This window comes from Canis lupus, chromosome 15, assembly GCF_003254725.2.
Source record: "Canis lupus dingo isolate Sandy chromosome 15, ASM325472v2, whole genome shotgun sequence".
NCBI lineage: Eukaryota > Metazoa > Chordata > Mammalia > Carnivora > Canidae > Canis > Canis lupus.
In genome coordinates, this window is record NC_064257.1 from 40972093 (window position 1) to 40984871 (window position 12779).

General features: G+C 34.5%; 1 protein-coding gene across 2 annotated transcripts in view; it reads right to left on the reverse strand.

The window, feature by feature from the left end:
* NUP37 (nucleoporin 37) overlaps window positions 1-12779 on the reverse strand; it is a 41810-nt gene that overhangs the window by 20874 nt on the left and 8157 nt on the right. For both annotated transcript variants that reach the window (XM_049094168.1, XM_025438896.3), the window contains 3 exons: window positions 12124-12248; window positions 7190-7262; window positions 5704-5798 (listed from right to left, as the gene is read on the reverse strand). In XM_049094168.1, coding sequence (XP_048950125.1) covers window positions 5704-5798; window positions 7190-7262; window positions 12124-12248 — 293 coding nt within the window. The remainder of the gene's footprint in view (window positions 1-5703; window positions 5799-7189; window positions 7263-12123; window positions 12249-12779) is intronic.

Here is a 12779-nt window from a genome sequence, read left to right on the forward strand (position 1 = left end):
GCTGACTGAATGAACTAGTCTATGGGTCTATAGATTAGTTTATTCTCAATACATTTATTCTTTATAACTAGAGATAAATAAATGATAACTTCTTAAACCATATACTGACATACTAGTTTAGTATAAGTAAGAACTATATTCATTCTGTCTGATTCAGAATTTGGCAATTTCAATACAATAGATAAACCTTATGAACTTGTTCAGGGGATAGACTGTTTTGAAATGATGTCCCTATGGCCATAAATCTAGCTAATTATAATTCTGTGTCTCTCTTGGAAATGACAAAGTCAAACACTAGAAACCATGCATAGGTCAAAATATTTATTTTAAAAATTATTTTAAGTTGGCACTGAGTCAGTCAGAGAGAAATATTTTTTCTGCCCTTTATAGTATAAAATGTTAAGAATTCATATTGTAGTCCCGCTCCTGTTATATGGTCTTTTTGGTCATGGATGTAATGTGATATTCCTTTGTACAGACTATAGTATTTTACATAACATATCTTAGTATTTAAAAAATTTATTAAAAAAATTTATTGACTTAGTCACTTACTTTATTTTATGCACCATTTTAAAGTGCATGATTCACAGCCACTTAGTACATTTACATTGTTGTGGAACTATCACAACTCTCTAGTCCCAGAACATTTTGATTAGGGAACACTATTCCTACTGAGCAGTCACTTCTATTTCCTCCCACTCCCACTGTTCCTGGCAATCACTCATCTGCTTTCTGTTTCTATACATTTGCTTATTCTGGAGATTTTATATAAATGGAATCTGAGAATATTTTATGTCTACCTTCTTTCACTTAGCATAATGTTTTTGAGTTTTAACCATGTTGTAGCATGTATCTGTACTTCATTCCTTTTTAAGAGCTGAATTGTCTCTCAACATATGGATGTGCCACTTTTTGTTTATCTAGCCATTTGTTTATTTCCACCTTTTGGCTATTGTGAAGGGTACTGCTAGAAATATTCCTTTGTTAAATTTTTGTTTGAATACCTGTTTCAATTCTTTTGGATGTATACCTAGGAGTAGAATTGCTGGGTCACATGTTTAGCTATTTGAGAAAACTGCCACAATGTTTCCACAATATCTGCACCATTTTACATTCCCATCAGCAGAGTTTGAGAGTTCCAATTTCTTCACTTTTCCCAACACTTGTTACTTTCTATTTTTGTTTTTAATCTATCCTTGTGAGTGTGAAGCAGTATTTCATTGTGCTTTTGATTTACATTTCCCTAATGACATTTGGCATCTTTTTTAAAAAAAAGATTTTATTTATTTATTCATGAGACACACAGAGAGAGGCAGAGACATAGGCAGAGGGAGAAGCAGGCTCCCTGCAGGGAGCTCGATGTGGGACTCGATCCCAGGACCCTGGGATCACAACCTGAGCCAAAGGCAGACGCTCAACCGCTGAGCCACCCAGGCATCTCTATTTCACATTTCTTTTGAGAATTCAAGTGTATTGAAGTCCTCTGTCCATTTTTTTAAATTGGGTTGTCTTTATTTTATTGAAGTATAACTAGTATATAGTATTATAATAATTTTAGGTGTACAGTATGATGACCTAACAGTTCTATCTGGGTTGTCTTTTGTCTTTTTAATGTTGAATTTTAAGAGTTCTTCATGTATTTTGCATACCAGACCTTTATCAGTTATGATTTGCAAATATCTTCTTCCATTCTGTGAGTTGTCTTTTTACTCTTTGACAGTATCCTCTGATGTCCAAAGTTTTAAATTTTGATTAAGTCCAATTTATATTTATTTTGTTGTTGTTTGGTGTCATATTTAAGAACCCATTGCCAGATCCAAAGTCACATATATCTGCCCCTATGTTATCTTCTAAGAGTTTTCCAGTTTTACATAGATATTGTTGAGGATATTTTTTTTAAGATTTTATTTATTTATTCATGAGACACACAGAGAGAGGCAGAGACATAGAGGGAGAAGCAGGCTCCATGCAGGGAGCCCAATGTGGGACTCAATCTCAGGACCCTGGGATCATGACCTGAGCCAAAGGCAGACGCTCAACCACTGAGCCACTCAGGCGTTCCACTGTTGATGATTTTTGCATCAATATTTGTAAGGGATATTAGTTTACAGTTCTCTCGTGATGCCTTTGGTATCAAGATAATGCTGGCATCATAAAATGACTTAGAAAATGTTCCTTCTTCTTCAATTCTCTAGAAGTATTTGAGAGGTTGGTGTTGATTCTTCTTTAAATGTTTGGTAGAATTCACAAGTGAAGCATCTTGTCCTAGGCTTGCTTTTTTGGGAAGTTTTTGATTACTGATTCAATCTCCTTATTTTCTATAGGTCTATTCAGATATTCTCTTTTTCTTGAGTTTTGGGAATTTTGTGTTTCTGGGACTTTACCATTTCATCTAGGTAAATTTTTTGGTTTGTAACTGTTCATAATACTCTCTTAAAAATCTTTTTTATTTCTGTAAGGTCAGTAGTAATATCCCACTTTTTCTGATTTTACTAATTGGAATCGTCTGTCTTGCTGAAGGTTTGCAAAGTTTGTTTTATCTTCTCCAAGAACCAACTTTTGGTGTCATCTATTCTCTATTATTTTCTATTTCTATTTTATCTCTGCTGTCATCTTTACTTTCCTCCTTCTGCTCCCTTTGGGTTTCCTTTGTTCTTTTTCCAGCTCTTTAAAGGTGTAAACTGATGTTACTGATTCCAGTTATTTCTTTTTTTTTAATTTTTTTATTTCTTCTTTTTTAATATAGGTGGTTATAGCCATAAATTTCCCTCTGGGCATGGTTTTGCTGCATCTTGTAAATTTTGTTGTGTATTCATTTGTACTTACCTCAGAGTAGTTTCTAAATTCCCTTATTTCTTTTTTGACTTGTTTATATGTTGATATTTGTAGATTTTTCAATTTTACCTCTGTTACTGACTCCTGGTTTATTCTACTGTGGTCAAATAAGATACTCTGCATGACTTTGATCTGTTAAAATTTATTTAGACTTGTTTTTAGGCTTGACATAATGTTTATTCTGGAGGATGTTTCATGTATACTTGAGAAGAATGTGTATTCTGGTGATGCTGAAAGTGTTTGGAGTGTTTCGTATACATCTGTTAGGTCTAGTTGTTTATAATGTTGTTCAAATCCTCTAGTTCCTTGTTGACCTTCAGGCTATTCTATTGAGTATGTATTTTTAAGCATGGTATCACCTGCACATAAAATTACTTCCAAGATGAAAGAGGATTTGCCTATGATTGGACAAGGATTTCATTTGTCCAAGTGAACAAATGAAACATGCAGACCCAAACTATGGTAGGCATTTCTTTAGTATAGCGATAGGGACGATTCCTAGGATATAAATAGCTATTTCCATTGCCCAAACCACAGCTGCCATTTGGATGGTGTCTTTATTAGTAACTTGGCAATTCATTCTATACTTTGAATTAATGAAGATAGTTGTACTGAAATATTTTCCTCTTGTAGTCCTCTCGGAATCCCTTCTTCCATTTGTTATTATGAATGTATGATACTTATTATTCTTCCTTAAACTTCTTGATTTATGCTGTTTCTTTTATTTTTTTTTTAAAGATATGTTTATTTATTCATGAGACACAGAGAGAGAGAGAGAGACAGAGAGAGAGAGAGAGAGAGAGATAGGCAGAGGGAGAAGCAAGCTTTTTGCAGGAGCCCAATGTGGGACTTGATCCCAGATCCCGGGACCACTGCCTGAGCTGCCCAACCACTGAACCACCCAGGCATCCCTATGCTGTTTCTTTTAAAAGTCTCATATATATTGTTTTTGGCCCAAGAGGTCTGACTTTCTTTAATAGCCAATCAGAACTGTCCTTTACTTCTGATAGGAGAACTAACCTGATGAATTCTAAATTTAGCTCCCCAGCTATTGCTAAAATGATGTTATCAACCTCCAAATCTCAATGGCTTATAAAAATAAGCATAAATTTCTTGCTCACAAGTCTGCAGGAAGCTCTATTTCATAATACCAGATGGGTCCATATTTGTTCCATATGTTTCTCATTCTGGGACCAGTAGCTATCCAGACATGTTCATCTTATAGGAGACAGAGGACAGTAGGTCAACACAAACCAGGTAAATCATTTCAATGTCTGCTTGCATCACAACTGCTAACATTGTGATGGCCTAAACAAGCTAAACCCAATGGTGTGGGAAAATCTCCTTCCATGTGAAGGGGGAGGGAGAGTAAGTATTTGTTGAACAATAACATCATCAACCACAGTCTAGCAAAATAAGGCAATTAGGGGCATCAGAGTAAGTTTTTCAAAAAGCTAAATTTATTTAAAGGACTTACTTTGAAGTTAAGCCTTTCTCCTTTTTAGAGTAACAATGTTCTTACTTTCATAAAATGATGGTAATAATAGAAGGCAGCAGACTTTTTAAAATTCTTATTACTTGACAAAAAGTTGGCAACCCTTTGTCAGTCCCTAAAATTTTAGGACAATTTTACTAGTCTAAAAAACCCCCAAATTCTACTATAAGAAAAAAAAAGTAATCACAGACCACTGAATGTAATCCCAGGTCTCTAGCTATTGTTCACTATTCAGAGGTTATTCCTTGGCTTGCAAAGTCACTTATTTTCCCCCTTCTCAAGTTTCATTATTCCAAATGCTTGTGATTAGGAAAGTCCATGAGTTAGAGAACTAAAATGTCATTATTTGTATCTGTGATCTATTCTAAATTTTATCTTAAAAATTATCCCATTTACTCTTCAGGTCTCTATACAAACTTGGGGTTTGTAACACTTGAGGCCCTAACACCTTAAAATTTTTCTGTTCTTGACATGAACATTTTCACAGGCAGTATATAAAGAATAATGACCTATGACTCAGTAACTTTAAAAAGATGAGCTATTATGATTAAAATTGAAAGAGTAGCTAATGGCTTTACTGCCAATGTGAAAGGACACATACTTAAAGGTTTTATGTGTATACAAGTATTCACAAATACTAATGATTTTGTTATAGCCTTATCAAATATTAAAACTATGTGAAATAGCAGAGCTGTGTTTTTTTTCTCACAGTACTGTTAAAGCAAATGAAACTGGCACTCCTTTAGAATTCCCTCATCTCACTCCTGACTCCTCAGCTTATTTCCACCTCCTACTCTTGCTCTTCATCTTGTTCTTTACTTGTGAAATTCTCCACTGTTAGGCACTATTAAAAAATGTTATAGCTCTCATCCATTCCAAACTGGGGAATGGGATGGAAGAAAAGGATATTGAAATGCACTATATCTACAGAAAACCTTATATACAGACTTCAGATTTGTCAAAACAGGAAATCTCTCATGTCTTTTTTTAGCAAAGAAGATTTGCAATTCATTAAACATCAAGTTATCAGACAGGATCTGCAAAATAAATCCACAATATGGCAACTGCCTTTTATTGCCCTACTGATCTTACCCAATAGTGGAGAATTTGACCCAATATATATTTAAATTTCATAAATGCATATATATATATAAACTAAGAGGCAGAGAGGGAAGTTTTCATTATCTGGGATGAGAGCTCACTAGTTTTGAAACTTATGTCTGTGCCATGCTTATAATTTAAATAAAGTGTGCATCTTTTACAACATTTTATGGAGTATATATGAAAATTATATTTTCTGTAATTTTACAATGTAATTCTCATTAAAATAAGATGAAAATTGAAAAATGTGCTTTTAACATTAAGTAACATACCTGCAGGTATGATCATCACTCACACTTGCAATTTCTTGTCCTTCTTTGGGATCAAACACCAAGCCATTAATGAAATCTGAATGGCCCTCTAAAACCTGACATAAGGGGAAAAGGTAGTAAGAATACAGGAAAATAATCTACAATATTTCTAACTAATATTTTTACTTCACTGCCTTAAAAACTTTCACTGCATGCTTCCCTTTTCTATAAATATTTCTTAAGCAATCTGCTATTTTTAAAGCATGATTTATACACCCACTTTACTGGAAGGTTTATCTTGGAAAGAAGCTGATCACTCAACACATTGCTATTAGCTTGATCTTTTTTTTCTAGTATGCATTTCTTATAAAAACACACACACACTTTTTTTACTGTACCTGTCCTCATCTCACCTCCTCTCTCACTTATTATATAAAGCTTTAATAAAAATTAAAGCTAGAATAACTTTCTAGGGGCACCGAGATAGAGCCTCCTGAACTTTTTAACTCATACCTACTGCTCAGCAAACTTACTGCCTAATAAACACATAGTAAGGATTTCACCTTCTGAGGTCTTTATTCATTTCCTCAATGTGCCTGCCAGCACTGGAGACAAGTATTAGAAGCCAATAATCATGACAACCTAGAAATTAATTTTTGTTTTATGGTGAGAACATTTAAGATTTACTCTCTTAGCAACTTTCAAGTATAAAACCCATTCTATTAACTATACTAATTGTGCTGTACATTAGGTTCCTAGAACTTACTTATCTTATTACTGGAAGTTTGGTACCCTTTGACCAACATCTACTCATTTCCCCCAGACCCCAGCAATCACCACTCTACTCTGTTTCTATGAGTTTGGGTTTTTAAAATTCTGTATATAAGTGAGATCATACAGTACTCATCTTTCTCTTATTTTACAGGGTTATTTATTATACTAATAGAAAACATATACATAGGGTTCACTTGTACAAAACATTGTTTTGTTTTATATGAATTAGCTCAGTCAATGTTCATAATCTTATGAGACAGATACTATGATTATCTCCATGTTAGAGATAAGGAACTGAGCACAAAGAAATTGAGAACTTGACCAGTCACACTGCTACTAACGCGGGAGAACTGACTTCAAACCCTGGCAGTCTGGCTCCTGTGTCTGCGCTCTTAAGTGCTTTGTAATTCTACCTTGCCCTATATGCTGCACTAATCATTGGTTGTCTCAAAGTTGGACTCTCAACACTACGCGTGTTCATGTCTATAATCCTCCTACTATACCCAAATGTGAATTTCTAATTCTCTCTCATTTGTTGTGCCTACCTAATATTTTAATAAATATCAAATTTATAATCTGTAGTTCTTACTATAGCCTAAAATTGAGTAAATTAAATCCTAAACTGTATACTTTAAAGGTGACCATTATACGTCATTTTAAATTGAGATAAATCCAATTAAAAAGGCAAAATGATGTTTTCAAATAAAGTTATGAATTACAGTTGTCAACATACCTTATATTCATTTTTATCTTGAAGATCTGAAGTAAATAATCTTATTTTCATATCAGCAGCTGATGTACAAAATCTGGAATTAAGAAAACAAAAACCAACACAAATCAATAACTGGAGCTACAAGCAGAGACAAGGATGAATCTCACATACATAAAGTCAAATGAACAAAGCAGGACAAAAAAAATGATATTATTATTCCATCTGTATGAAAGTTCATTAAGTAGGAAAAAATAATATAATAACTATATTGTTTTAGGGATGAATACATAGCTGATAAAACTATTTTATAAAGATAAGAAGGGCAGCCCCAGCGGCTTGGCGGTTTAACGCCACCTGCAGCCTAGGGCGTGATCTGGAGACCCTGGATCGAGTCCCACGTCGGGCTCTCTGCATGGAGCCTGCTTCTCCCTCTGCCTGTGTCTCTGCCTCTTTCTCTCTCTCCATCTCTATGAATAAATAAATAAAATCTTTACGAAAAAAAAAATAAAAAATAAAAAGATAAGAATTGACTGCCGTAATAATCATGAGTTTAATTATCTTTAACGGGAAGGAAGAGGGTTGATTAGGGAGGGGCACAAGGGGTCCTTGGATGCTGGGAATGTTCTACTTCTTGACCTGGTGACCATTACAAGGGTGTTTGTTTTATAATAATCCTGTTAAATTGCCCATGTACTTTTTGGGGCACTTTTGGGCATGTATGCTATATTTCATAACATACCAATAAAAGGTAAGAAAACATAAAAAACAAAGCCTATCTACCTGGTTTTTCTCCTTTGAATTTATCCTACTATTGTTTTGGGTATTCATATTTTTCCACTCAGAGGAAACTCTAGAACAGATTTTTCTAACAACATTACTAATGTGAGGGTTTCCTAACATACATCTCCTCATACTTACGTCATAAGAAATCATTTAAAAATCATCTCTAATAAAACAGAAAAAGGCTACTTTAGAAGGTTTTTAAAAGAAATATTCCAAGCAAAAAGGTTTATAAAGTATTAGTAAAAGAGTAATAAGGCCATGTTCAGTAAAAACATTGAAAACAAAGGACTTACAGAAGTCAAAGATTATTTACTTAAAAAAAAATAACGAAAGGATCTTATTAAAGGAACACACACTCACCAAACTTTATGGCAAACCTTGTGTTGTTCCACCTTTCTCCAAACGTTGCTACTTGAGTTTATAGCGTTAAGTGTATTTACACCATCCTTTAATTAAACCATAAAGCCTCAGAGAACAGAAGTAAGGTGAAGAGTTGCTCTCCAGCAAGTGTGAAGAAAAGCAAGTAGGGATGAACAGAGAAAGACAGTTGAATGGAAGGCAACTAAACGCTAAATATAAAACTCTAGGAATGTGTTCTTTCTAACTGTAAGTTAAAAGTTAATGATGACAAGACAGCCACCAAGTTTTACTTCAGTCATCTTGACAGGCAACTCTTTAGTTGTGATAAAAATAGTATTTACTTTGGAATTTATATATAAAAGTAAAATAAGAAGTATAAAAACTTACAAATAGAGTTTAATCACAATTGTGTAAAATTATTTATGAAAAAATAGGGCATTGGGTGTAGAGATGGTTTTTGAAAATGTTTTTGTATATCCCAAATTTGATATAGTAAATATGTATTATTTTGTAACAAAAATATATAATTTACTTAAAAACAAAATTGTGCTGTCAGCTTGCTCTAAAAATATTATCCTTAAAAGTGATGGTTAGTTAATGTTCTGAATTTATTATATTTATTTGCAGAATTTAAAAAAAAATTTGAGGCCGCTTATCAAAAAGCAAAAACAAAAAATCAAACAATATAGCATATCCATTAAAAGGAGGACAGGAAAACAGGCACTAAGCAAAGCCATGGAAGAAGATACTTTGTATAAAGGAAGAAGACACTTTGTATAGCTTTCAAAGTCCCCTAGAGAATGCAGAGAGTGAGGGACTCCTGGTTTAGCTCCAGAGTCTGTGAACATTTTCTTTTAACATAAAAGGAAATGAACAGCAAACTGGCTGTTGACAATGATATACGTATGTTAACAAGCACTATTATGTGGATTATTTAAAATTCAGTTAGCTAACACCTGTATAGCTTATAGAAGGAACAAACATCTTCACAATCTTGTAGGCAAATATTCTTTAGATAGGAAATAGGATGTATATGAAAAAGTGCTCAAAATTGTGAGTCATCAGGGAAATGTCATTTCAGTCCCAACGATAATGGCTAAAATTGAAGACTGACAACAATAAATGTTGAAGAGATTTCTGTTCATGTCTTTTGCCCATTTCATGATTGGATTGGTTGTTTCTTTGGTGTTGAGTTTAATAAGTTCTTTATAGATCTTGGAAACTAGCCCTTTATCTGATAGGTCATTTGCAAATATCTTCTCCCATTCTGTAGGTTGTCTTTTAGTTTTGTTGACTGTATCCTTTGCTGTGCAAAAGCTTCTTATCTTGATGAAGTCCTAATAGTTCATTTTTGCTTTTGTTTCTTTTGCCTTCGTGGATGTATCTTGCAAGAAGTTACTGTGGCCGAGTTCAAAAAGGGTTTTGCCTGAGTTCTTCTCTAGGATTTTGATGGAATCTTGTCTCACATTTAGATCTTTCATCCATTTTGCCAACATGCATATGAGAAAATGCTCTGCATCACTTGCCATCAGGGAAATACAAATCAAAACCACAATGAGATAACCACCTCACACCAGTGAGAATGGGGCAAATTAACAAGGCAGGAAACCACAAATGTTGGAGAGGATGCGGAGAAAAGGGAACCCTCTTACACTGTTGGTGGGAATGTGAACTGGTGCAGCCACTCTGGAAAACTGTGTGGAGGTTCCTCAAAGAGTTAAAAATAGACCTGCCCTACGACCCAGCAATTGCACTGTTGGGGATTTACCCCAAACATACAGATGCAATGAAACGCCGGGACACCTGCACCCCGATGTTTATAGCAGCAATGGCCACGATAGCCAAACTGTGGAAGGAGCCTCGGTGTCCATCAAAAGATGAGTGGATAAAGAAGATGTGGTTTATGTATACAATGGAATATTACTCAGCTATTAGAAATGACAAATACCCACCATTTGCTTCAACGTGGATGGAACTGGAGGGTATTATGCTGAGTGAAGTAAGCCAGTCGGAGAAGGACAAACATTATATGTTCTCATTCATGTGGGGAGTATAAATAATAGTGAAAGGGAATATAAGGGAAGGGTGAAGAAATGTGTGGGAAATATCAGAAAGGGAGACAGAACGTAAAGACTGCTAACTCTGGGAAACGAACTAGGGGTGGTAGGAGGGGAGGAGGGCGGGGGGTGGGAGTGATTGGGTGACGGGCACTGGGGGTTATTCTGTATGTTGGTAAATTGAACACCAATAAAAAATAAATTAAAAAAAATAATAATAAATGTTGAAGAGGTAGCAGAGCAAGTTGAACATCTTTAGATTATTGGTGGGAGTATAAAACAGAAGAGCCACTATGGAAACTGGTACTTTCTTAAAATGTTAAAAACCATACGTCTACCCTCTGATTCAGCAGTTCTACTCCTGAGAAAAATGAAACCATGTTATGTACTAAAAGGTATATACAGAGGTGCTTACAGCAACTTTAGTCATAATAGCTAAAAACTGGAAACTGCCCCAGTGTCTATTTTGAGGAGAATGGATAAACAAATAGTGGTATTTATGCAGTGTAATGGAATATTCATCAAAAATAAAAGAATCACCAGTACTTGTAACATGAATAAATCTCAAAACCAACAAACTAGATTTAAAGAAATACATTCTATATGATTCCATTTATATGAACTTCTAGAATAAGCAAAATTAATTTCTGAAAATTACATCAACAGTTGCTATGGCAAAGGATGGGGTACAAAGATTAACTGGGAAGAAAGAACCTTTTGAAGTGACAGAAATGTATTACCAGCATGGATTATGCAAGTGTATGCACATTAACACTGATCAAATGGTACCCTCAAAAGTTGAAAATTTCACATGTGAATTATCCGTTAATTAAAAAAATTAGATTAGCTCAGTAAGAGCTAACTTATGGTTGCTATACTGTTACTAAAAGAAGTCATACCTTTTAGATTTGATATCTGTGGAAACAAGGCTAGTGTTTTGTAACAAACATTAAAAAACCTGACACATACTGCCTTATGAAGAAGGCCTCAGCAGGTAATATCAAGATTTTTCTCAAAAAGAAATTTTCCTTTTCAAATACTTTCATAAAAACTGAAGCCCAAGGATTAGAATTGCAGTTTTACATTATATGGTCTCATTCATTTGGGGAATATACAAAATAGTGAAAGGGAATAAAGGGGAAAGGAGAAAAAATGAGTGGGAAATATCAGAAAGGGAGACAGAACATGAGAGACTCCTAACTCTGGGAAACGAACAAGGGGTGGTGGAAAGGGAGGTGGGCGGGGGGTGGAGGTGACAGGGTGACGGGCACTGAGGGTGGCACTTGATGGGATAAGCACTGGGTGTTATGCCATATGTTGGCAAATTGAACTCCAAATAAAAAAATATATTTAAAAAGAAAGAACTGCAGTTTTATGTACTGTTTAAACATGAAAATGTGACAGTGACCTATGTGTGTAGCAGGAAGGTTCATTAACGACTCAACCAAATTTACTTATTTCAACAGAGTTGTACTTTGAGTAGGTGGTGAATTCAGGAGAATCTGTGAAGACTTCAAATGATTCAGATAAAATTCAAGAGCTTTGGAGTCAGGTCCCAACATATACTCAAGGCATCACTACCATGTTGCATATTTAAATTACAAATTCATATAATAAGCCTAAATTATGATATAATGGCTGATGTTAAAATATCTAAGATCTAAAATTGGGGAAAATGGAAATAGAGGGAAAAAAGTCCTCATGATCACATGAAACAAAGGATATTAATACTGCATTTAAAAATTTTAAACTTACTTGATTACTGGAGGCAATGAATCAAGTCTTGTTTCTGGGCTCCAAGCTATGCCATCAACTCTGACTCCATGCTGAAATGTTCGTAATGTTTTATATTGAATTCCTTCAACGTCTGCTTCTTCCTCCTAAGCATATATAGTCAATGTTTTAAGAAGTTATGAGAACAAATACTATAAACACCATAAACACTCTGATTTCACTATAATGAAGAATTTATCAGGAGGCCATATATTCCTTTGAGAAGTTCAAAAACAGATTAGATATTGAAAATTAACTGGTTCATTGAACAATGACAGAGTTGGCAGAGCAAGCTAATGTCCCTAGAAGGACGGCCTGAGATGGAAGGAACAGGGAGTAAAAAAAATCAAAAGCAAACAGGTAGGTTAATCTAAACAAATATTAGTCATATAAAACACAACTTGTGGGTTAAAAAGAAAAGAAAAACAACAGAGAACTAAGATATGACAGTAAGTCTGGAGGGGTGGTAGTAGCTCAAGAGTCAAAGATCCTTATTTTGTTCACAAAAAAGTTAAAGATATTAATTTGACTTTGTGTAATTAAGTATGTATGTTAAAGTGTCTTTGGTAACCATTAAAAGAAGAGAAACAGCATGCCCGACCTCCAAATTATCAGGGAGGAAAACAATGAAAGGAGGT